This window comes from Chlorocebus sabaeus, chromosome 12 (assembly GCF_047675955.1).
Source record: "Chlorocebus sabaeus isolate Y175 chromosome 12, mChlSab1.0.hap1, whole genome shotgun sequence".
Taxonomy (NCBI): Eukaryota; Metazoa; Chordata; class Mammalia; order Primates; family Cercopithecidae; genus Chlorocebus; species Chlorocebus sabaeus.
In genome coordinates, this window is record NC_132915.1 from 35257307 (window position 1) to 35283081 (window position 25775).

Genomic DNA, 25775 nt, shown 5'->3' on the forward strand with positions numbered 1-25775 from the left:
AACAAACTGTTAATCATGGGTAATATGAGTAAAAATTATATTATAAAAACAGTAATGTTTAGTTTAGGGGATAAAAAATGACACAAAGCTAAATTATTAATCAACAATAACATATGAGATGGACGAGGCAGAAGAGAACGAAATTAAGAAGAGGAATAGAGCTTCCCTATCAGTGGAAGCAGGTGTAAAAGAACTCCACAGATAAATAGCTATAGATAATGCCAAATGGAAAAATCAAGAAACAGCAACATAGCATTTATTTAAAAATGTGAACATGATTACCAGAAGGAATAGCTAAAAGTTAAAGGTAGCTGATTCTGAGTCATGGGCTTGAAGTTGAGTTGAGTAAGACTGATGCCTTTTAGTAGCCTTAAAGATACACTGCGACTTTTAAACTAGAGAGTCTGTAAAATAAAAAAAAGTCTTAAATCGAGTTTTCAAAAGCTAAAAAAAAAAATCAAATGACTTAATCATGTTTATGTTAAATTTATAGATACTGTGTACTTTACCATGAAATTGAGTTTCTCTACACTTTATGTACTGAGAAGGATAGAATATTTTTCTTCAATATACTGTTGTTAACAATAGACAAAGTTTTCAAGTTATTTCCCATAAAATTTAATTCACAGTTTGTTTAAAAGTTTGTAATAGGATACTGTATCTTAGAATCAATCATCAGAAACTGAGTTTATTACTATTCTTGGTAGAGAAAACTGATTTTGGTTAATCTTGTCATAATTAATTCTATGATCTCGCTATAAAATCACTTATTAGTTAGAAAACATCTCAGACTGTAAGTCTGGAAATTCTCCCTTTTTGGTTATACACACAAGTAAAATATAATGTTGTTTATGGCAGATTTCTATTTTCAAAATTAAATGTGATACCTTGCTTTTATCCAAAGGAAATAAGATTAAAGGAACTAGGAAGCACCAAATAATAGAAGAGATATGAAGAGTCAACACCAAGTAGGGAAAGGACAGCAAAAAAAAAATCTGGGAATCCTGAAGGCAATGCATACATGACTAACATCAATGAAATACATTTTGTTCTGATAGAGAAGAGTGTTACATGTTCTGCAGAAGTGAAAGAGTGACAACTAGTGCTTGGAAAAGAAAACGAAAGGGAAAGTTGGAGTAGATGAAAAAACTTTTATGGACTTGCTTTGCCTAAAGCAGTGAAAAGTAACTTTTGGCCAATATAAAGATTGGTGATAAGGTAATTTCACAAACTATTTACTTGCTGTGGATATTAAGGGCATACAGAGGGGTGAAATAACTTCCCCCAGGTTTTCCTAGCAGATCAGTACAACAGACAGAAACACAGTTTGCTTGGTAGGCCAAAGTTAGCACCAATTGGCTTGTTCCTAGAAGAGGAAGAAAATTCATGATACAGTTGAAGCGTGATGCTGCCATCCGTGCGCACTATCTGAAGTTAATCAAGGGCTGTTACTCACACTGCTGCTGTTCCTCATACACTGTACCTTTCAGGGGACGATTATGGAATCTAGCCTCAGACTATGAATACTAAAGAGATGTGAGGAAGCACAAAAAAGTACATGGCTGGTATAGGCCAGCATAAGGCAGAAGAGCACTTTACCTTTAGAAATACAACTATGGAGTCTCTTTCCTGATCCTCAGTAGTGCAGTAAATAGGGAATGGGAGCCTGCTGAAGATCTCTAGAATTAATATATATAATCAGCTATTTTTTAAAAACTTTAACACTTATAGTTAAAAAATTTAAAATAGTATCTTAAAAATGCTGAAGTACATCACATTTTGCTGGTAAGGCAGATAAAAAACCACCTTCCAGAATTATTTTCATTTAAAAATTTTGTCCAAAAGTACAGTACTAAAGATAAAGCAGTACATGTTTCTAAAATACCAGCTCAAAAAATTAACCCTTCAATGTTGGGAAAATACCAAAAGACTGCCTCAGGATAGTTGCAAAAACAACATTTGCTATTTTTAAAAAGAGGGTACATAAACAATACTGAATCAACAAGAAAACTGGTTCAATTTTTTTTTTCTGGATCAGTTCTCATTTTTGATGTTGCTCCTTACTGGGTTGTGGCATGCTTGCATGTTACTCTGTGAAATACTAATAGAAGCTGTGCCTAAGGTTATTTTAGCCATGCACAATTTGGCAAAAACACTAGCTTTCCAAAAGAAAATTAAGTTTTAAAGTATCCTAACTTTACTATTATAGTTTTATAAACTTTTATTGAATGCTTACCATGTGTGATGATACAAAGAGGTAAGAAAACATGGACCTCACTCTCAAAGACACTACAATTTAGTAAAAAAAACAAAAACAACAAAAAAAAGGACCTTTAATCTAAAATAATCCATTAATTGAGGAAACAATACAATGTATACAAATTGGTGGCATGAAAAAAGGAAGCAAGACATTTATTTATATTTTCTAAGATGAATAACACATAATATTATATTTCAGAAAAACTAACCATTCATATCAAGTCCATCAGTCAAACTTCTTATTTATCTGCCAACAACAGAATCTCCTCTGGCTAGTTGAAGCAGAAAATGAATTTATTTAAGGATTATAAGGGAGCTTACAGAAGCTCTGTTAAGAGTCAGAGAGCCAAACTTAGATGACAAAAAGCCAGAAAACAAGTCCAACCACACTTAGGAGGTTCTCCAGGAAAAACCAGACAGTCAGCACTAGTTGGCACCTTTGATACCAAGAACCTGGAACAACCAGAAACTCCTACCACCAGCTTTACCAAAAAATAAAACCTCTCACTCAAGATTGCTACCTGATATTATTCCATACAATATCAAGTAAGAAGTATATGCCTGCTCATATACCTCTACCTTACCTGTGAATGGGTTTGAGAATATAAATTTTCTGGCATCTATCCTGGGAAGTTAAGACTTGTACTATAGGAAATTATCAAAATGTAAGAAAGCTATTTAAAAATGCTGGGTGGCCACAAATGATGAATATATATTTAATTAAGTCACTGTTACTTTGTGTTATAGAGAATATGAAAATAAATCACTTAATTATAAAGTCACAGTATTTATTTTACAAAAATAATCACTGGAGTTAAAAAATCTGTTTCAATTCCAGTGATTTCCAAATCAGTAAAATACCAGTAAATTTGTACAAGTACATGAAATAAAGAGTACTTACAAAATATACACTGGCTGGGAGTGGTGGCTCATGCCTGTAATCCCAACACTTTGGAAGACCAAGGCGGGAGGATGGCTTGAGCCCAGGAGTTCGAGACCAGCCTGGGAAATACAGTGAGACCTTGCCTTTACAAAAAATGTAAAAATTAGCCAAGTGCGGTGGTCATGCCTGTAATCCCATCTACTTGGGAGGCTGAGGTGGGAGGACAACTTCAGCCTGGGAGCTGGAGTCTGCAGTGAGTCGTGATCACATCACTCCAGCCTGGGATACCCTGTCTCAAAAAAACCCACAAACCAAAAAAATCCACTATTTCTGGTAATCCAAATAGTTTTGCAAAAAAGGAACAGGGAACAGATCTAGTATTTTTAATACAACTAAAATAGACTTAAGTTTTCAAAAGTGCTACCTAATAATGTCATATTCCAGAGTAATAGAAATTTACTTGAGGAGAACCAATTGCCAATTTTCATCTATTTTATTTTATTTTTTAAGTATCTACAATGGCCAGTATGGTGGCTCATACCTGTAATTCCAGCACTTTGGGATGCCGAGGAGGGCAGATCACCTGAGGTCAGGAGTTCGACACCAGCCTGGGCAACGTGGTGAAATCCCGTCTCTACTAAAAATACAAAAATTGGCTGGGCATAGTGGCAGGCGCCTGTAGCCCTAGCTACTCAGGTGGCTGAGGCGGGAGAATCACTTGAACCTGGGAGGCAGAGGTTGCAGTGAGCCAAGATTGCACCACTGCACTACAGCCTGGGCAACAAAGCAAGACTCCATCCCAAAAAAAAAAATAAAAAGGTATCTAAAATGTGTTACCTACTTTCCTATTTAATAAACAAAGTATACAAAATATTATTCAATCATTCCTTAATGACTTTAGGTCATCATTATAAACAGAATGTGGTGGTGGTTGTGATTAGCTTAAAGATTATCTTAGCAATAAATTAATCAGTTCTTTCACTCAATTTTCTCGGACTTTCACTTAGAGGGCTGCTGTCTCCTAAATCAATGGGGTCTCTCTACACCAGTTCCCCCAAGACTGACTGTTGTCCTATCAGCATTTTCTTGAAGATGGCCACAATACCAAGCCTTTCTCAGTATTTATTCCTCTCTGTTCAACAGGCCATCACTTGCCATCTCCTTTATACTGGTTTCCAATGCTGTCCAAACTAATAAAGACAGCAATAAAAGAATGCCAGGATTTTAAATCTGGCAATCTAAGAAGCCATTATTTTGATGGCATATGCTGCACAAGGAAGGAAATCAGCCTACTTTATAAAAATTAAAATATAGAGTGGGGAGTTTCTTTCCTTTAAATGGAATAGGTAACAAATTAGAAATGAAATTGCTACATTTGAAGATTGTAAAAAATTTCTGTAGACCAGGGTTGGTTTAAAAAACACTTAACACACACACACACACACACACACACATATATATATATATACCGAGAGAGAGTAAAAATTTTTAAAAAATCTACTTTTGAGTTTGTGTCTGCTCAGATGATCAGCTGAAAATTAACAGATGTCCATCAGATACCAGAAAAAGTATTACCATATTAAAATATATACTAAATTTTCAGGCTGCTGCTATCTGGATCTCAAATTTCTGATATAACAGGTGCTTTAACCTACTTAACAAAATGAAAACTGTTTTCCCCAAAGGTTTTAAGTTAAACAATAACAACAAAAACACCTTCCTCTCTCTTCTAACATGACCCTTCCTATGATTTCAAAGTCCTTTCCCTATCTAAATTTATAAAATCTATACTCTCAGCTAGTCTCTAACTCTTGACAGGATATTAAATTGACTGCCGTGCGCGGTGGCTCAGGCCTGTAATCCCAGCACTTTGGGAGGCGAGGTGGGCGGATCACAAGGTCAGGAGATCGAGACCATCCTGGCTAATACGGTGAAACCCATCTCTACTAAAAATACAAAAAATTAGCCGGGCATGGGGTCGGGAGCCTGTAGTCCCAGCTACTTGGGAGGCTGAGGCAGGAGAATGGCGTGAACCCGGGAGGCGGAGCTTGCAATGAGCCAAGATTAAGCCACTGCACTCCAGCCTGGGTGACAGAGTGAGACTCTGTCTCAAGAAAAATAAAAATAAAAATAAATAAATAGATAAATTGACAGATTAGATTGTTTGCCTCTAGATCCATTCTCCATCCTTCACTGTAAGGTTTATCTGTATCAACAAGCAACCTCATTCTCAGTCTTCCCTTGAGTTCATCAATGGAGAGACCTGGGAGGTGATCAGAAAGATAAAAGAAAGTGGGATGAAGCATTTATTTCCCTGGCTCCCTCCTCATGAGGTTGCCTTGGGCTTTGTCCTTCAACAGAAGGTATCGTCTCAAAACAGTCTCTTCTCTATAACTGTTTGCTGGTTACCAGTTACTCTCTCTGCTTGCCCTCCTTACAGCCTTATTTCTTAAGATTCTGCTACACTGTAACCCCTTTGAAAATAAACCCTCTTTGAAATATCCTAATTTGAATGTGCCACATGTTTCCTGGCAGAGGACAGACACTGATACCAACACTGATAGATACTATATCCAGAGAAGATATTAAGCAGGCAATTAGGTCTGAAACTTAAAGGAGAGATCTGGACTACCTATCTGTCTATCTATCTACCCATCCATTCTATCTATCTATCTATCATCTATCTATCTAATTTAATCTATCTATCTGTCTCCATCCTCAAGGAAGACACAAGAATGTTTACTATAGCATTCTATAATAATGAAACAACAGAAATACTTCAAAATGTCCATCTCTTCTGGAAAATGGATACACTGAAATATAGTCACATGATGTAATACTATCATACAGTTATTATATAACACTTGAAATAAACTAGAACAAAACAGCTCAACATGAATAAAGCTCAGATACATAAATAAATGGAAATAGAAAGTTGTGAGGGATAAAAGACTATACTTTGGGTAAAGTGTACCCTGCTCGGGTGATGGGTACACCAGAATCTCAGAAATCATCACTAAAGAACTTATTCATGTAACCAAACACTACCTGTTCCCCAAAAACCTATTGAAATTTTATGTATGCATGTATGTATGTGTGTATATATATATATTTTTTAAGTTGCCAATTATATGAAGGTTAAAGACATGTAAAACAATGTTATATATTATCTACAAATATATACCTATGTAATTAAAACATTAAAAATGCGTGGAAATGACCACTTTTTGTAGTCATGATGAAGTAACTGAACCAAACTTACCCTCCTACTGTAAGCAGCTACAAACTGAACACAATATATAAAACATACATTTCAGACACTGGACAAACAGTGCAGGACTGTGATCACCAAGAGAAGTGAAACAAATGAGATGATCTCTACAACTGTCCAGTGCTAGGACAGTTAGTTTGAATAGCTGTCCCCTCCAAAACTTGTGTTGAAATTTAATCCACGATGTGGCAGTATTGAGAGGTGGGGCCTTCAATGGGTTACAGGGTCATGAAGGTTCTGCCCAAACTCATTAATGACCAGATTAATAAGTTATCATGGGAATGGGGCTGATGTCTTTATAAGAAGTAGTAGTGAGACTTGAGCTAGCACTCAGCCCCCTCACCATGTGATGCCCTGTGCAGTTTCAGGACTCTGCAGAGAGTCGCCACCAGCAAGATGACTACCAGATGTACTCCCTGACCTCGGACTTCACAGCCTCTATAACTGTAAAAAATAAATTCCTTTTCTTCATAAATTACCCAGTTTCCAGTATCCTATTATAAGCAACAGAAAATAAACTAAGACATACAGCTTTCTAACTGAAGGCAGTTTTTAGACTATCAGCAGAGAAAGTCGGGAACAGAGAGCCCAGTGGAGTGGAGTTGAGGGGATAGAGATTGGCATCTGGGGAGGATGAAGCACCTGGAAGTTGTGAGATAATTCCAAAAGGAAGCCAGTTATACAGAACAGAAATCTATTGTGTACTTTAAATTTTGAATTTTTAAAATTGTGGTATTGTTATTTTTATTGTTTTTTCCCCAAATATGGGAAATATTTGGGAAATATGCAGTTGGTTGAAACAGTGCATGTGGAACCTGCTGACATGGAGAGCCGACTGTCCTAGAGTTAAACTCCACAAAGCTGATTCTGACCAGAAAATTATAAGGTAGCAATTCAGACACCCCACAAACTTGGGAGGTAACTGAGTTCTGACCAGCTGAAGCAGAAAGTCCTCAGTCACCACTTAGGGGCATTTAGCCTGAGAGGGATTATGCTGTCATAGGGCTCAACTGGAGTGAAAGCTATTTCAGACACACCCTAAAACAGCTTAAAACCTGGACTTTTCAAACTGTTCTACAAGAAATTTAACTGCTTGCCAGCACAAAGCCTAATCCTCTTCAAAGGAAGTAAATAGAACTCCAGATTCAATAAAGCAATGTTCACAATGTCTAATTTCCAATAAAAATTACTGGACATGCCAAAAAGCATGAAAATACAACCAGGAGAAAAACAATACAAAGACTTAGAAATTACAAAGATGATGAAGTTAGAGATTAGAAATTAAAACATGAAGATAATGAGATAAATGAAGATACATAAAAAACAACTAAATGTAACTTTCAGAGATGAAAAAATTATATTCAGTAAACAGTTCGCTGGATTAGACACTGCAGAAGAAAATATGAGCAACCTTGAAAACTTAGCACAAAGAAGACTGAAAGTCTATGGATCAAAGAAGGGAAATGAACCTCAAGCAACATAAACACAAACACACATACATAAGCTCACACCAAATGCACACGACAAATTGCTGAAATCTAATAATAAAGAGAAAATCTTAAAGGCAGTTAGAGAAATAAGATAGACCACCCATATAGGAACAAAGATAAGGAAGTCAGCAAGCTTCTCTTAAAAAACTAAAATATGTTATACTTAAAGTGCTGATAGAAACAAACCTGTCAATACGGTCATATATATATGCATCTCACACACACAGACACACACACACACACACACGCACACACACCCCTCTCCATTCCTCAAGATGTAAGGAAAAATAAAAACTTTTTCAGACAGGAAAAAACTCAGAATTCATTGCTGGCAGACCTATATTACAAGAAAAGCTAAAAGAGCTCTTTAGATAGTAGAAAAATGGTATCAGATGGCATCAAGGATCAATATAAAGGAAGGCAGAATGTTGGGAAGGGTAAATGTATGGATTAACTATAAAATACTTCTCTTCATTATGTAATTTCTTCAAAACACAACTATTTAACGCACATACAATAACAGTGTATTGGGGGTTTAAAACACATGTAGAAGGAAAGCATACGACAACAGCACAAAAGAATGAAAAATGGTATACAGAGGCATACTGTGAAGTGGTATAGCATTAATTGAAACTGACCATGATAAATTAAAGCACATTCTGTAAATCCTACAGAAACTACTTTGAAAAAATAAAACAACGAGGCAGAGCATTATAATAGGCCAACACTGGAGATAAAATGGAATATTAAAGAATGTAAGAAATATTACCAGGGATAAAAAGGGACATAATAAGAAAGAAGTCAATACATCAAAAAACATAAAAGCCATAAATACCTATGCATCTAACAACACAGTTTCAAATTACATGAAGCAAAACCTGACAAAACTCAGAGAAGACAAAAGGTTACTGTACTAAAATTTGTATTTCTAGATATACTAGTAACAAATAATTGTAAATTACATTTTAAAATGACTTACAATTGCATAAAAACCATGAAATATGTAGGGAAAAAGGTAACCAAATATGTAAAAAATGTGCACACTGAAAACTACAAAATACAGCTAAGAAAAAAAGAAAACAAAACAATTATCCAGAAATTGATAACTTCCATGTAATCTCAATCAACCTTCCCAGGCTTTTTCTGTAGAAATTAACAATATGATTTCAAAATTACACAAAAAGTGAAGGTCCTAGTATACACAAACGAATTTGAAAAAAAAAAAACCCATAAAGTTGGAAGACATGCTATTTAATTTGAAGACTTAAAGTTATAGTAATCAAATCAATATAGTGCTAACGTAAAGATACACCTATAGCTAAATGAAACAGAACACAGTTCAGAAAGACTCACAAATAAATGTTCAATTGCTTTTCAACAAAGATGCAAAGGTAATTCAGTGGTGAAAGAATAGTTTTTTTTTCAACAAATGATACTGAAGGAACTGGCTATCAATATAGAAAAAAGTGAAGTTTTTCCTTAATTCATACCACACACAAAAATTAACTTCAAAAGAATAAACACAATCAGAAAAACTAAAATTTAAAAATTTCTAGAAAAAAAAAGGTCCATAACCTTGGGTATGCTAAGATTCCTTAGGTAGGTTCACAAAAACATTTAAAAAATGGATGATTCAAACTTCCAAGACAAAAAAACTTCTCCAAAAACACTGAAAATCAAGGCCATGGACTGAGAAAACACTTGCAAACACATATATCTGACAAAGGGCTTATATCCAGAATACGTTAAGAATTCTTGGCTGGGCACAGTGGCTCACACCTGTAATCCCAACACTGTGGGAGGCCAAGGTAGGCGGATTACCTGAGGTTGGGAATTCAAGACCAGCCTGACCAACATGGAGAAACCCCATCTCTACTAAAAATACAGAACTAGCTGGGTGTGGTGGCACGAACTAGCTGGGTGTGGTGGCACATGCCTATAATCCCAACTACTCGGGAGGCTGAAGCAGGAGAATCGCTTGAATCTGGGAGGCGGAGGTTGCAGTGAGCCAAGATCGCGTCACTGCACTCCAGCCTGGGCAACAACAGAGAAACTCCGTCTCAAAAACAAACAAAGAAACAAACAAATTGAATTCTTACAGTTCAATAATAAAATGCACGGGAATGAGAAACAAAAAAGTTAAGATAGAAGTATCTTCTATAACAGAAGTACAGGGAAACTAGATGGCATTTATGGCTAATTCTTAAAAAAAATAAATTGTTGGGTTGTGGGCACATAGGCTTTTTTTTTAAAATTATTATTTTAAGGTCCAGGATATAAGTGCAGGACGTGCAGCTTTGTTACACAGGTAAACATGTGCCATGATGGTTTGCTGCACCTATCAACCCATCACCTAGGTATTAAGTTTAAGTTCAGCATGCATTAGCTATTTATCCTGATGCTCTCCCTCCCCCTACCCCCCTTATAGGCCCCAGTGTGTGTTGTTCCCCTCCCTGTGTCCATGTGCTCTCACTGTTCAGCTCCCACTTACAAGCGAGAACATGTGGTATTTAGTTTTCTGTTCCTGTGTTAGTTTGCTGAGGATAATGGCTTCCAGCTTCACCCATGTCCCTGCAAATGACATGATCTCATTCCGTTTTGGCTGCATAGTATTCCAAGGAGTATATGTACCACATTTTCTTTATAAAGTCCATCATTGTTGAGCATTTGGGTTGATTCCATGTCTTTGCTATTGTGAAGAATGCAACAATGAACATAGGCATGCATGTACCTTTATAATACAATTATTTATATTCCTCTGGGTAATATAGCCAGTAATGGAATTGCTGGGTCAAATGGTTCTAGATCTTTGAGGAATCATCATACTGTCTTCCACAATGGCTGAACTAATTTACAACCACACCAACAGTGTAAAAGCCTTCCTATTTCTCCATAGCATAGGCTTTATTTTATTTATTCTTTGTTCTATGCTTAAAATATTTTGTAATTTAAAACGTTAACACTAAAAGAGATAGCTTAATTCATATAACTCCATTAAGTTATCATAGTTACTACGATATTTAACAGAGGGTTTTCCTCCCATGGCTTATTCTCCTATGTTTATTTGATGTCAGGGCACACATAGATTGATTCATATTCATAGTTTCCTACTACCCATTCCTGCTTGGATATGTAAATGTTTTCATTATCATATAAAAGAATTTATTCAAAATGAGTTAACTGCTTTTTCCCCTACCTAGACTCACATTTTCAAGCTCTTCTATTTTCTTCGCTAGTTTTACCATTTTACAAATCACAAAATGGTATACTGCTTAGGAGCACAAGCTCTAGAGTCAGAGTGATTGGGTTCCAATCTTGAGTTCACTACTCAAAAACTGTATGACCTTGGGCAAGTTACTTAATCACTCTGTGCCTCAGAATAAATGCTGAATACAAGGAAGGCGCTTAGAGCTAAATCTGGCAAATACTCATGCTCAATAAACATTAGCCATTCTTTTTTTTATCTTAATTGCTTATATCACTACTATTATTACAACTACTTTTTGACTTATCTTTGTCTCTTCCTTTGTTCTCCCTATATCAAGGAAGATATTAAGTCCCATTAATTGTTCTCAGGACAATGTGATCTCTTCCAATTTCTGGTGACCAGTATTGGAGGTGGTGACCAGTAGTGAAGATGCAGACTACTACAGCCTTCCTGCAAGCCTTCCTTTTCTTCAATTCTCCCCATTCCAATCTACTGTACACTACTGTCAAGTTAATCTTTACCCCTTTCCATAAGCCCTCCTTTCCTATAGTAGTAGTTCTATGAAGCTCTGCACAAGGAAAAAAAAAATACTTCACAGCAGGTTTCCAAATTAATCACTGCTAGAAAAAGTATGATGGTAGAAAGTTTCAAGGCTGAGTTTCAATCCCACAAATTTCAAAGCAAGTTACATTTATTATTACAAGAAGAGGAACAAAATATTACAAATTGCCTCTGACCAGCATTAACAAGTCCTTATAACATTAGTAATCACTCCTAACATAGTTTGCAATTTGATTTAGTACTATAAAAAGAACTAGTCCTTTTTTTTTTTTGGCCAGTATAGAAACATGAGTGTCACTTACCTCTCTGGGCCCTGGTTCTCTTTTTATAAAATTAAAATGTTATATAAATGCCATCACTCTTACGCTCCCAGACCCTAGAAGCTACCACTAATCGAGTACAACACTTTTTCCTGATGAGCCCAGAGTAAGCACAGTTATCCAGGATATTAACACCAATGGAGGAACAGGCAGAGGTGAATTTATGTCATGCTTGAACTACATACTCTCTGGAGTTTCTCCTGATTTTAAAGGTCTGTGCTTCTGTCCTAAAACTACAAATCTATAGAAAATTCCTCTAATTTAAAACTTATAATTCACTCGAGAACGAATACTACTAGAAATCTAGAAAGCATTCTGAAATATTCTATAGAAATTATTTTTGTATAGCCTCAAAATAAGTGGTTTTAAATTTTAAAATTATATTTTAAACAAATTTTATTGTGATAGTTCATTATGAATGCATATTTTTGTAACAGTGCATTTTGGAACACTATTAAAATGGGCCCAGAAATTTGATATGGGCATATAAAAATTATGCAGCTGAAATTATGAAATTTTTTTTTAATGTTTACCTTTTTTCTTCTTTTGCTCTCAGCTGTTCTTCCTGTCTCAAAACTTGAACCATTATAGATTCAAAAACTCCACTTGTCAAGCCTGCCAAACTTCGCGGTGTTGACCGACGCCTTGTTGAAGTACATGCAGTTCCCTTCTCATCCTCCAATCCATAATAGCCTCTAGATGTAACTGCTATCGTTGTCTTTTCTCTCAAGTGCCTTGGAGAAGAATAAGCCAATTCACAAGGTCAAATCTTCTGGATAAGCAATAAATTCCATTAGACAGCAACTTAAGAATCCCTTTTGCTAAATACATAAAAGTATTTAAACCTTACTTACTTAGCATTGTTCTAAATTTTTATCTTCCCTACACAATTTCTCATACTCCTTACGTCATAAAATCAGAGTGATAGTCTCTTCCCTATATTAAAAAAAAAATCTGAGATTCAAGCATTTAAAATACTGACTAAAGCACTACCTCTTTAATGGAAAACAAAGTTTATTGTTTACAATATATTTCATACTACCTATTATTGGTATGAGAAAAAGTACAATAATACAGAAACATTTGGAAAAAGAAAATGTAAAATGATACATAAACACTTTGAAAAAATTATAAACAGCCGGGTGCGGTGGCTCACGCCTGCAATCCCAGCACTTTGGGAGGCCAAGGCAGGCAGATCACCTGAGGTCGGGAGTTCAAGACCAGCCTGACCAACCTGGAGAAACTCTGGCTCTACTAAAAATACAAAATTAGCCGGGCGTGGTGGCACATGCCTGTAATTCCAGCTACTGGCAGAAGAATCACTTGAACCAGGAGGTGGAGGTTGCTGCGAGCCAAGATCGTGTCACTGCACTCCAGCCTGGGCAACAAGAGAAAAACTCCGTCTCATTAAAAAAAAAGAAAAAAAAGAATACAAAAACTTGCCAGGCATGGTGGTGAACGCCTGTAGTCCCAATTATTAATATATTAATACTTGGGAGGCTAAGGTGGGAGGACTGATGCTTGGGAGGTTGAGGCTTCAATGAGCTATCGTACCACTCCACTCCAGCCTGGGTGACAGAGATCCTGTCTCAAAAAAAAAAAAAAAAAAAAGAAAGAAAGAAAATTTATATAAATTAAAAGTTGACCCTATAGTTATATTTCCCTGCTTTCTTATAGGCTTTAACATAAAATAGGCTAAAGGTTGATTAAAATGTGATTTTTTTTTGTATTTTTTTGAGAAAGAGACTCTGTCACTCAGGCTGGGGTACAGTGGCATGATCTCAGTTCACTGCAGTCTCAACCTCCCTGGGGCCAGGTGATCCTCCTGAGTAGCTGGGACCACAAGCATGTGCCACCACACCTGACTAACTTTTGTAATTTTGTAGGGACAGGGTTTCACCATGTTGCCCAGGCTGGTCTTGAACTCCTGGGCTCAAGCGATCAGCCCACCTTGGCCTCCCAAAGTGCTGGGATTACAGGCGTGAGCCACCCCGCCCAGCCAAACATAAATCTTTATGACGTAAAATATAATAATTGAAGTCCTGTCCTCCTTGGACTATGTCCAGAGTGATTTATTATACTAAGTTAGAATAACTTTATAACAACCTTACCCTCAGTGCCATCTAGTCCCATGAACCGTATGAGTGTAGGGTTCTACAAAACTGTGGCACCACTATGTGTTTTCTCCGTTATACGGAGATAACACTATAACTAATTCAGCTTTAATTAGGGCATGAATGTTAAACTGGTTTTCCAAAAATACTGAAGAATTTGGGCTCATCTAGCATACCATTTTAGGCTGTGATCCTTCAGTATACAACGGCATACATCTATATGATAGTTAATTGGGCTGGGAGTAAGGAATTGTGGACCCAGGGAAGATAGCTAACTGGCAACAATAGATACTGAATGGGTGTACTCGAATTTATTTTAGTATAATGTTTTCAGTAAGTGAATTAATTAGCTATGTAATTTTAACTACTTCTTCAATAATGATGAAATATTAATGGACAATATTGCATTGAAAAATAATGACATCTCAGAGGTCACAGTAGGTATGTAGAACATTGAGGATAAAATCCAGTAAGTACACAGAACACTGGGGATAAGGAAAATTGAGAAAAATGGCAAGTAATAATGGCTAAATTGTTAATATAAAGTCAGAAACCATATTTTACTCTTTAATTTCAGTTTTATAAGTAGACAAGATGAAGGTATAAACTTTCTAAATCAGTATTTTCTCAGAACGAAGACCAAAGAGAAAGTAATATCCTTTATTACTTATCAGAAATTAAAATTTATAAGCTTTGATATTTATTACTCATAATTAAAAGAAAATCCAACCAACCATGATGTTGTTTCTCTCTTACCAACATGTAAAGATTAAAAAGACTGATATTACTCAGTGTTGGAAAGGATGTAAGGAAGGAAAAATTCTTAAACATCATTAGTAAAAGTGTAAACCGGCAGTCTTTCTAGCAGTCAATTTAGTAATAATCATTAAAGTTTAACATGAACATATCCTTTGACCCATCATGCTTCTTAGAATTTATCCTACAGATGTACTTCTACAACTATGACCAAGAACACTCAGAGTATTGCCTGTTATTTTTTAAAAACACTGGAAACATAAATGTTTTTCAATATGAGACAGATTAAATAATGTAATGAACACTACAATATGGAATAGCATCCATCCATTAAAAGGAATCAGGCATATGTATATTTACTCACTGTTAAAGATGTCCATATTATACTCTACACGTAAAAAAGAAGTTTCTGAACAAAATATATTTTTTAACCCAAAAAGAATTATGTGCACGTGTGTTGTGTGTGTATGTGTGTGTGTATATATCTCACATGTACAGACACACTACTAGATGCCATGTGTATTAGTTTTCATATGATATGTACACATACATCTAGTAGTATATCTCTACATGCATCTAGTAGTGTGTCTACACACGCGTGAGTTCAAACTCTCATCTAGACTACTGCAGTTGCTTTGTGACAGGCCTCCTCGCTTCTGCTCTGATATTCCTAGAGTCTATTCATATAGCAACCCAGGTAATCCTTTTAAAAAGCAAATCAGGGCCACATATGGTGGCTCACGCCTGTAATCCCAGCACAGTGGGAGGCCAAGGTGGGTTGATCACCTGAGGTCAGGAGTTCCAGACCAGCTTGGCCAATATGGTGAAACCCCATCTCTACTGAAAATACAAGAAGTAGCTGGGCCTGATGGCATGTGCGCCTGTAGTCTAAGTTACTCGGGAGGCTGAGGCAGGAGAATCACTTGAACCTAGGAGGCAGAGGTTGCAGTGAGCCAAGATCGCACCATTGCACTCCAGCCTGGGCGACAGAGAAAGACTCCATCTCAAAAGCAAATCAGATGCCATCAAATCAGATGCTATTACCTTGCTTTTGCTTTGTCTCCTCCAAAGTCTTCCAGTCAGAATAATCTGAAGTTCTTATGACTTCCAAGACCTAGTATGATATGGCCTTCGCCTGCCTCTCCAGGCCTAATTTTCTGCCACTCTGACCTTAGCTCTTTGTATGCCAGCCACAAAATTCCCCATTTTATTCTCAGTCATACCAACACATCTGCTTCCATGCATCTTTGCACTTGATCTCTCTCCTTTAAGACACTCTTTCTCCAGATACTCATATGGTTATACTCTATCACTTCATTCAAGTCTCTGTCCAAATGCCACAACATCCGAAAGACCTGCCCTAACTACATTATTTAATAAAAGATACCCTATCACTCTCTATTCTTATACTAGTTTCTTTTTCTTCATGTCACTTATCACTACATTGCATTATATAATTACTATTTATTTGGTAATTATCCATCTAACAGAATTAAAGCTCCAGGAGGATAGGAACTTTGTTTTGTTAATGACTGTCATCAGGCCTTCAAATTGTGCCCTATATATCTATATGCACATAGAAAGTATTTGGAAGAACACAAGCCTATTTTCCATTTTAAATTCACACATATAATTAAGATTTAAAAATTTCAGTCATCTATATTGTCCACAGTAAAAGAATCCTGATTAAACATGTTACTATCTACTTGAGTTCCATTAATCAGTGAATAAAATAATATATAAAAAAAACTTACCTTCCAAATAGGATTGTCAAATAATCAATGGCCAAATAAATGCACTAAAATAGCTCCCCCATTGCAAAATTCAAGCTTTTTTTCTATTAGGGAAATCATTTCATGAAATCAATCTGACAATAGTTTGAAAATAATAATATAGTGCCATCCATAAGCAAACACTAAGAAATAATTATAGTTACTTATTGAATTTTATACTTTCTTTCCTCTCCCCCTTTTTTTTCAATAACACAAAGCATGTAAAGTCTTTTCTGTGTTGATATATTCCAAATTTCAGAATTCAGAGGCTTGATTCTGTTTAAAATTATTACAATAAGTCTTAACAAGAAAGTGAATTGATACTAAGCTTTACTTATAGTTAATATACAAACTGACACCTATTCCCCTATTAAAAATAGATGTTTGAACACTTTCGCATCATGTGATTTTCTTTTGCTATCAAAAACAACATACATGCGTCATCTATAAAAATTCTATCAGCACACTTAAAACTCGGGGTTATCTAATCTGCTTAAAAATATTCTAAATGAAGCCAGGCGCAGAGGCTCACGCCTGTAATCCCAGCACTTTGGGAGGCCGAGGTGGTAGATCAACTGAGGTCAGGAGTTTGAGACCAGCCTGGGCCAACAGGGTGAAACCCCATCTCTACTAATAACAAAACAATTAGCTGCGCGTGGTGGCACACGTCTGTAGTCCCAGATACTTGGGAGATTGAGACAGGAGACTTGCTGGAACCTGGGAGGCGGAGGTTGCAGTGAGCCGAGACCTCACCACTGCACTCCAGCCTGGGTGACACAGCGAGACTCCGTTTCAAAAAAAAAAAATCTAAATGAAGAGTTTCAATCACTTAGCTCACCTATCCAGTTAAAAATATTAAAATGCAACTTTAGCCCTAAGGATCCTGGCAAGAAATAGATAATATGTAAAAAGATGTGATGTTTATTTAACGAAGGGACTATTTACAAATGTGCAGGCAAGGTTGAGAGAAAATAGGAAGGGACAGTGAAGCACTTTGGGGCTAGCCACAGCAGAGAACTATTTTACCACTCTAAGCCCATTAGGGGGAGGTGAGTGAATAGTTACTGGAACCCAGAGAGCAGTGACTGTAGGAGAGGGCCATATGATGGAGCACAGTTACTGACAACTTGCAACCCAGCAAAAAGGAAGCTGTAGGAATAAATATGTCTGTCCTCTCAGTCCTCCTGTCAGTCCCTCCTATTGGCTGAACCCAATCAGAAGTCAAAGGTCAAGGCATACCAGTATGATCCTTATAAATTAGCCTTCTGGGGCATAGAGCACAGTGCACAAGGGTGGAAAATGCATTTAGAGGGGCAAATGGAGATTAACAGCACAGCACACCTTAGTATTAGTATTAGTCTTCAAGAGCAACTAATTAAATTAGGAAAGACAGAAAATTTTACTGGGGAATTCGACAAAAAATTTTGCATATTTGATAGATAAGTATCATCCATCTAAGCTTCTGTCTACATTTATGTATCTTTACAAGCTCTGTGCTACAACAGCCATTGAAACCAAGTATCAGAATAAACATAGCTTAAAACAAGTCTTTCAAATAGCTCTACAGCCAAGTATAAAACCAAGATTCTCAAAACTAAGGAAGCATCACAATGACCTCACCAAAAACGACTTTTTGTACCATCGATAATGTCAAAAATTTTTTAAAATATGCTTATTTGCTCTCTCATTTTAAGTATCTAGTTTAGCTTATGTTTGTTTTTGTTTTTTTTTTTGAGACAGAGTCTCACTCTGTGGCCCAGGCTGGAGTGCGGTGGCACGATCTCAGCTCACTGCAAGCTCTGCCTCTCGGGTTCACGCCATTCTCCTGCCTCAGCCTCCCGAGTAGCTGGGACTATGGGCACCCGCCACCACACTGACTAATTTTTTGTATTTTTAGTAGAGAGGGAGTTTCACCATGTTGGCCAGGATAGTCTCGATCTCCTGACCTCGTGATCCTCCTGCCTCGGCCTCCCAAAGTGCTGGGATTACAGGCGTGAGCCACCGCGCCCAGCCTAGCTTATGTTTTATAACATAAAACATAATAGCAAAGTATCCATATATGATGTATAAATAAATATGCATAATTGAAGGTACATATTGAAAATGTTTGCTGCTTGGGAAGCCAGATCATGAAGGTTTGGAGACCACTGCTCTTATCTGCAGCTATTAACTATCTCATATACAAAATTATTTTCAGAAAAAGAAGAAGCCTTCATACCCACAAAAAAGCATTTATCAAAGACCATTAAACTTACTTTCTACTTGATCTTTACCTTCTACTTTCCCAGTCATTACTCTTATTCCCCCTGAATTTCTTTTTTGTCTTCCTTCAGACCTCCAGTCCCTTGTCTGACTCTCATTTGCTGTAACATAATTCAACTTCTTTTAGCTATTCACATAGATAACCAGTTGAGACCCATCATACATGACTAACCTCTTCTCTTATCTCCCTGGACCAATTATATTTCTGTCTCAGGCATGTAGCCTCTCTCTTACATCTCAGTCAAAAGCTCCTTCAATCCTATACCTCTCCTACTGAGCAGTGTAGGAAAAAATAACCACCTTGTGGTCTGTTGTCTAACCATAACCTCAGCTGGGCTCAACTGTACCTAATATGACTTCTTTGAAGGTGGTCAACTCCTTCTTTCATTCTCCATAACAGCAACTTCAAATGCTATCATTATTCACTTTATTATTATTTTTTTTTGTGAGACGGAGTTTCACTCTTACTGCCCAGGCTGGAATGCAATGGTGCCATCTCAGCTCACTGCAACCTCCGCCTCCCTGGTTCATGTGATTCTCCTGCCTCAGCCTTCCGAGTAGCTGGGATTACAGGCATGCGTCACCATGCCCGGCTAATTTTGTATTTTCAGTAGAGACGGGGTTTCTCCATGTTGGTCAGGCTGGTCTCGAACTCCCAACCTCAGTTGATCCACCTGCCTTGGCCTCTCAAATTGCTGGGATTAGAGGCGTGAGCCACCACGCCAGCCCAAATGCTATCATTATTCAAAAGCTTCATTCCATCACCTCACAGGTGACTTTGCCCACAACTTATTTCAGAGAAAATGGTAGTTTTTAAGTAAGAGCTCCATTAACTTCCTGCTTCTCAAAAACCAAAATTATCTAAATCCAGGCCCATCCTTACTTTATGTTTCAGTGAAAAATGTGCCTCCAATCCTCTGATGAAAAATGAATCACTACACAGGTCTTCAAAATTTGTATTTCATTAATTATCTTCTGAATCTTCAAACTCTCTTTCTCTACCTGTTAGTTGCTTTAGTATATAAACAAGTCCAAGTTTATATTAAAAACACACTATTCCCCGAGTCACATCTAAACTGCTGATCCAATTCATCTTTCATTCACATCTCAATCTATAATGTGGCATCTGCTTGGAGCTACTCCACTGAAATCCCTCTTCCCAGAGATCTCCCAGTTATGACACGTAAAGGGTATTTTTCAGTTCTTATTTTAGTCAACCTTTCTATACCATCTGGTCACTCTTTTGTTAAGAACTTGAATTGGACTTTGCAGAAAGAACAGTTTTAGATAGACAGGAAAGAGTGAAGACAGAATACTAAATAAAGACAAAAATATTCATTCATATTATTCAAATATATTTTTCAAAATATTTATTGAGCAACAGGGATTTAGCAAAGAACACCCTAACAATCTGTATATATGGAATGAAAAGTATAAACTTCAAAGATGACTGACATATTCAGGCTGAAACAATGATGACACCACTGACAAAAATGTGAAAGTCAAAAACAAAAATGGAAAACTGGAAAGGAGATTTGGGTTAGAAATATACTCAGTTTTTAACATCTTGAGATAACAATTGCACAACCAACTGGAAAAGTTCTATGGACAAAAATACAAAACTAAAACTAAAGGCGGGGGGTTCAAGATACTGATTTAGGAGTCCTTAGTGGTAAGTAAAGCCATTAAACAACAAAAATAAATAAATATATATATATAAATAAATATATTTATTCCCCTCCGGAGGAATACATATAGGTAGATAAGATCTTACAGCATAGTTTTAGGAATTATCCATAGTTATTTGCACTGCTATTGAGGCAGTGCAATGGCACAATCTCAGCTCACTGCAACCTCTGCCTCTTGGGTTCAAGCAAGCCTCAGTCTTCCAAGTAGCTAAAATTACAAGCATACACCACTATGCCTGGCTAATTTTTGTAGGTTTAGCAGAGTCGGGGTTTCACAGGGTCTCTCACCACATTGGCCAGGCTGGTCTCAAACTCCCGACCTCAGGTGATCTGCCCACCTCAGCCTCTCAAAGTGCTGGGATTATAGGCATGAGCTACCATGCCTGAGCCATGTAACTAATTTTTAAAAAATCATTTTGCTTAGAATATATTTCTTCTGTTTTTCTGAATTTAGGAAAGGCACAAAGGCAAATGCAAAGTTTTTATTTACGAGAAATTGTATTTGAAAAGTGCCTTATCAACCTTGACAAGTTTGATAAGCATTTTTAGTAAGTTAGGGTTGCTCTGCTTAACATATTACTACTGCTACAGCTATTCCTTACCACACAGAACCACTCAGGAGTTCTCAATGCAGGCATAACAGAAGCTCTCTAGGTCACTAACTCTCATACTGTCTCGATATGCTAATGTTCCCTAGAAGATGCTAAAAATGTAATGAGTCTGCAAAGTAGGCAGGTAAATACCTTGGCTTCCTCTTCCTGGCCAACTCTTCTATTTATCTCCTAGGCATTGATGAGGCTTTAAAGTAGCAGATCGTAAATTTAGGACACTTTAAGATTCAGACAATGGCACAAGGAAGAAAGGCAGGAAAGCTAGAGCAAGTCTTAGCACCTGCCTACCTGAAATAACAGGTCTTAACAAAGAGATATAGGACTTGGCAAGAGCTAAGGACATAATTAAAATTAGAAGAATGTGGCATGTGGCTATTACAGTGTCCACAGAAAATAAGCAATGCTATCAACTTTTCATCTTTCACTTCATGAATGAGAAGAATACCTTTCTTATTCCCCACAAACTAGTGATTTCTATTGTTTTCCTGCATATTTCTCATGCGAAGTGAACAAAACATGGGTGATGCAAATGTTGATTCTGCTATACTTATTTAAAAGCCACATATCTAATGGAAAAGTAAATACATGAAAATAACGGGTTTTTTTTGGAAGAGGACTCATTATACCAAATATATTAAAATAAATTTTAAAGTCACAATAATAAAGTTTAATATCAGAAGATGAATAGTTAGATCAGCAGCATACCAGAGAAAGTTAGCTCCAAATACACCAGAGACATACTACATAGAAAAATAGATCCAAATACACCAATAACATATTATAAACATGGTAATTCAAAATAATGGAGAAAGTTGATGTTGCGACAACTGGGTATTTGAGAAAAAAATAAAGCTGGATTTCAACCTCACTTCTTCACCAAAACAAATTTCAGGCAGGTCCATCCATCCATTCATTCATTCCTTCATTCAATATTAACTAAGCACTTACAGGTAGTGGGGTAGGTTTGGCAACAACACAGGCAACATTCCTGTCTGCTCTGAGCTTACATGGTTAGTAAAGAAGATACACAAAAAGTAAGCAAACACAATACATAATAAATAAGTTCAAACTGTAAGTTACATACTATACATTTTGTAAAGGACAGTCAAGTACACTTACTTAAGTGGTAACAGTAGAAAGAAACAGGCAAGATTTAAAATATACTTTAGAAGTAGGAAGAATCAATGAAAAATACTAGTTTTTTGGCTAGAGCAACTTGGTGGATGGTCAAATCTCTAAGACTAAACTTAGTAAAAATAAACAAAAAAAACAAAAGTTCTGTTTTGAACATGTTGAAGTTTGAAATGGCTATTGGACACTCAACTGGATAAAAGAAACTATTAACAGTAGGACTGGCCTCTTAGCAGTAGGAGACCTGGAGACTGGTGAAAGAGGGAGATTTTCTCTTGTACTGTTCTTTTATTGCCACTAGATATACACATTTTAAATTAATAAACTATTACAAATATAAACACTAATCAATGGATTGCTAAAAAGTCTACATATATTAGTTACAATTCAACTATTTTCTTTAGACTCCCATAATATGTATAAACATAATAGTTGTTAATAATCTATATTGCAAATACTGTCAATCCTACCACCACAGGTATCTAAAGGTATCTATTCCTTGAAATCTTTTATGATCCTTTTCTCTCCTGTCTGCTTCTCAGGAGAAAAGACTCCCTTCTCTCAATCCTTACAGCTTTTGTTCATAAGCAACCAAGCATGGTGATTAAGTGCTATATAACAAATTCAAACTTTGCATTTAATTTTTTTGTATGTAAATAAATAATACATGTGCATAAATGAGATAAAAAGGGTTTAAATTGTTAATAAAAAAGTAAGAGATTTCAGTTATCCTATAATTTATATACTCATCTCATGAAACTTTTAAAATAAGTCTTGGATATAACTAAGAAACTCTGACTTAAATATTACTATCAATCAAATTCCCTAGCCTGGAATTAATAAGTAGTAGAAATCACTAGCATACTAGAATTGTATGAAGGATTTAGATAAACTGAAGAACATAAATGGTTCTCATACTTGTCAGTAGTCTGTGGAATACCTTGAAATACTATCATATTTAATAGTTTTTAAATACCTTCTACTAGCAACGTTGTATTTTTTAAGGATTATGTTCTTCTAAGTATTAAATTGTTACAAATACAAATTTGTGTCTAAAAAACTAAGCTGTCAAATTAAGCACATTGATATTGTCAGTATGTTTATAATTTATTAATTACATTTGCCATAATTCTTTTTTTGGTTATTGGCAAAGTTACTAAAACCAACTTGGCAGACTGACTAACTGAAATTGATAAAATTCTGTATTTAACATATTTTTTCCCTGAGAACAGAAGATTGAAATGATTCAAAGAAACAAAACAACTAAGTCTAACAAATTATTTAGAGATGTAAATCTAGCATATTATCTCAATTTGGCAAAATTTCTCTTCTTTCTAGCACTGCTCTAGGATTTCTGCAATATATAAAACTAATTTTTCCTGATACATTTATATATATAATCAAATCTAAAAGAAATAAAGTCAAACGCAATTCTTTTAACTTGGAAGTCAAGAATAAGCAAAGCTGAAAATTAAGGGATGGGAAAAGATCAAATTGAGTCTAGTTTTCTCTTTCTCTAATTCATTTCATCTATGCATCCCTTGTAATTCCCTAGTTTAAAATCCTTCATACAACTCCCTAATACTAGCACAGCATATTAGGCCCTCTGTGATCTGGCTACATAATCTGGCCCTCACAGTCACACCTGTCACTACTTTTCTATATATAATTACACTCTAGCCAAACTAAACTACTGGCCATTCCCTAGCTACATACAGTAGCTCTTTCTGCCTTTGCACTTTTAGATATGCTATTCTTGTTGCCTGGAATAACCTCTACACCAACTTAGTTCATCCACTTGTGTCTTTCCATATCCATCTTTGAATATCCCTATAGTGCCTATCAAATAATAAGCATGGTAAATATATGCTAAAAATAATGAACTGAACTTGTCTTACCACATTAACCACATACTACCTTCTATTATGCTTTTGAACACTGTGTCCATCCCTTAAGGGAGGGTATGGTGTCTGTGTTCAATTTTTAACTTATATGGTTTATTCAGAATTGTAAATATTAACTTCCTTTCAGTGGAATACATTTTTAATATAAAATATGCTTATTGTAGAAAACCTAGGACATACAGAAAAGTTAAAAGAAGAAAATGAAAAATACTTAGGATCTTTCTAGTTAACAATAACTATTAACATTTTCTTGGTTTTCCTGAATCTTTTTTCAAAATGTACCTACTTAATATTCCGACTGTAATGCATGCTTATTTCTTGAATATTCATAGGTCTCAGGTGGAAGACGATATAACAAAGGGTTTGGTGATAGATATTACCACTGGGGCTTATTAGCCTTTCCCAATTAAAAAAAATTTTTTCTGGTAACTTAATATGAATTTTAAGATTCACATTATTATACAAGTTCCTGGAAAATGAAAATGGCTATTATTTGTTCTAGGCAACTCTCATCTTACAGAGATAGCCTAAAGATGATCTGAAAGCTAAAATAAAACTATGAAAGGGATGACATCTTCTCTCCAAGATATGATTTTTCTTCCCTGCTCTAGTGTTCTTTGAGAAATAAAAATAAATACAAGGGCACACATGCAAGGAGAAACAAACTATAAGGCAAAATATATTAGAATCTATTAGGACATCTTTATTGTCTTAATTCTAAATCATTCTCAAATTAATATTTTCAAATGGAAGAACAATCTCTCTAAATAATAGTCTGTAAGTTCAGCATATTTCAAATAATGCCTTTTTACTTATTCCAAAATAAATTCTTTTCAGCTTCATTAACTACCTTTTCTAAATTAAGCATTTCAGCTTTTAATATACATTATACATATTATAATCATAACTCTAATCTTTTTTCTTTTCAGTTTGAAGACATTCAACCCTCACACAAAGCTCTGCCATTGGCTCCCTTGTATTTTTACTAGACTCTGTCCTGAGCAATCTCATTTACTCTATTTATTTATCATCCTTCAGCAAGTTACCCTGTAATTAAACATTTCTAGCCCTTGTCACTATGCTGGGCTCCATATGCACTCTTACAATTCTCAGCTGGATTATCTTCAAATGAATGCCTCCTCTCAGGTCCCCTAAGCATCACCATCAGCTGGGCTCAAATGCTCCTATTCATTTTGGACATCATCTGCTCCTTCACACTCCACATTCAACAGTTTGCCATTTACCACTGATACCTGTTGAATGTACCTCTTTTGTATCCCCATCCACCTTTCTATTCTTACTGTCTATTATCTCTTGATAGAATTAATTCAATAATCTTTTAATTGGTTTTCTTCCCTCATTATCCTTTCACTTCCGCCTTCAAACCTCAAATACTACTAGTAAAATCATCACTTTACTTCCTTAGTTGCAACCTGTGATGGATCTACACTGCCTAGATTCTGAATTCCCTAGCAAGCATTCACGGTACTTTATAATTGGCCCCAGACTATCTTTCTAGACTTAGCTGCCACTACATATCCTCAT

General features: G+C 35.9%; 1 protein-coding gene across 7 annotated transcripts in view; it reads right to left on the reverse strand.

Annotated features, from left to right (window-relative positions):
- BRD10 (bromodomain containing 10) overlaps positions 1–25775 on the reverse strand; it is a 140950-nt gene that overhangs the window by 105427 nt on the left and 9748 nt on the right. For all 7 annotated transcript variants that reach the window (XR_005240429.2, XR_012094772.1, XR_012094773.1 and 4 more), the window contains exon 2: positions 12526–12726. Coding sequence is in view for 4 of the 7 variants with exons in the window: in XM_007969316.3 (XP_007967507.3) it covers positions 12526–12726 (201 nt within the window). In the remaining 3 variants the exon portion in view is untranslated. The remainder of the gene's footprint in view (positions 1–12525; positions 12727–25775) is intronic.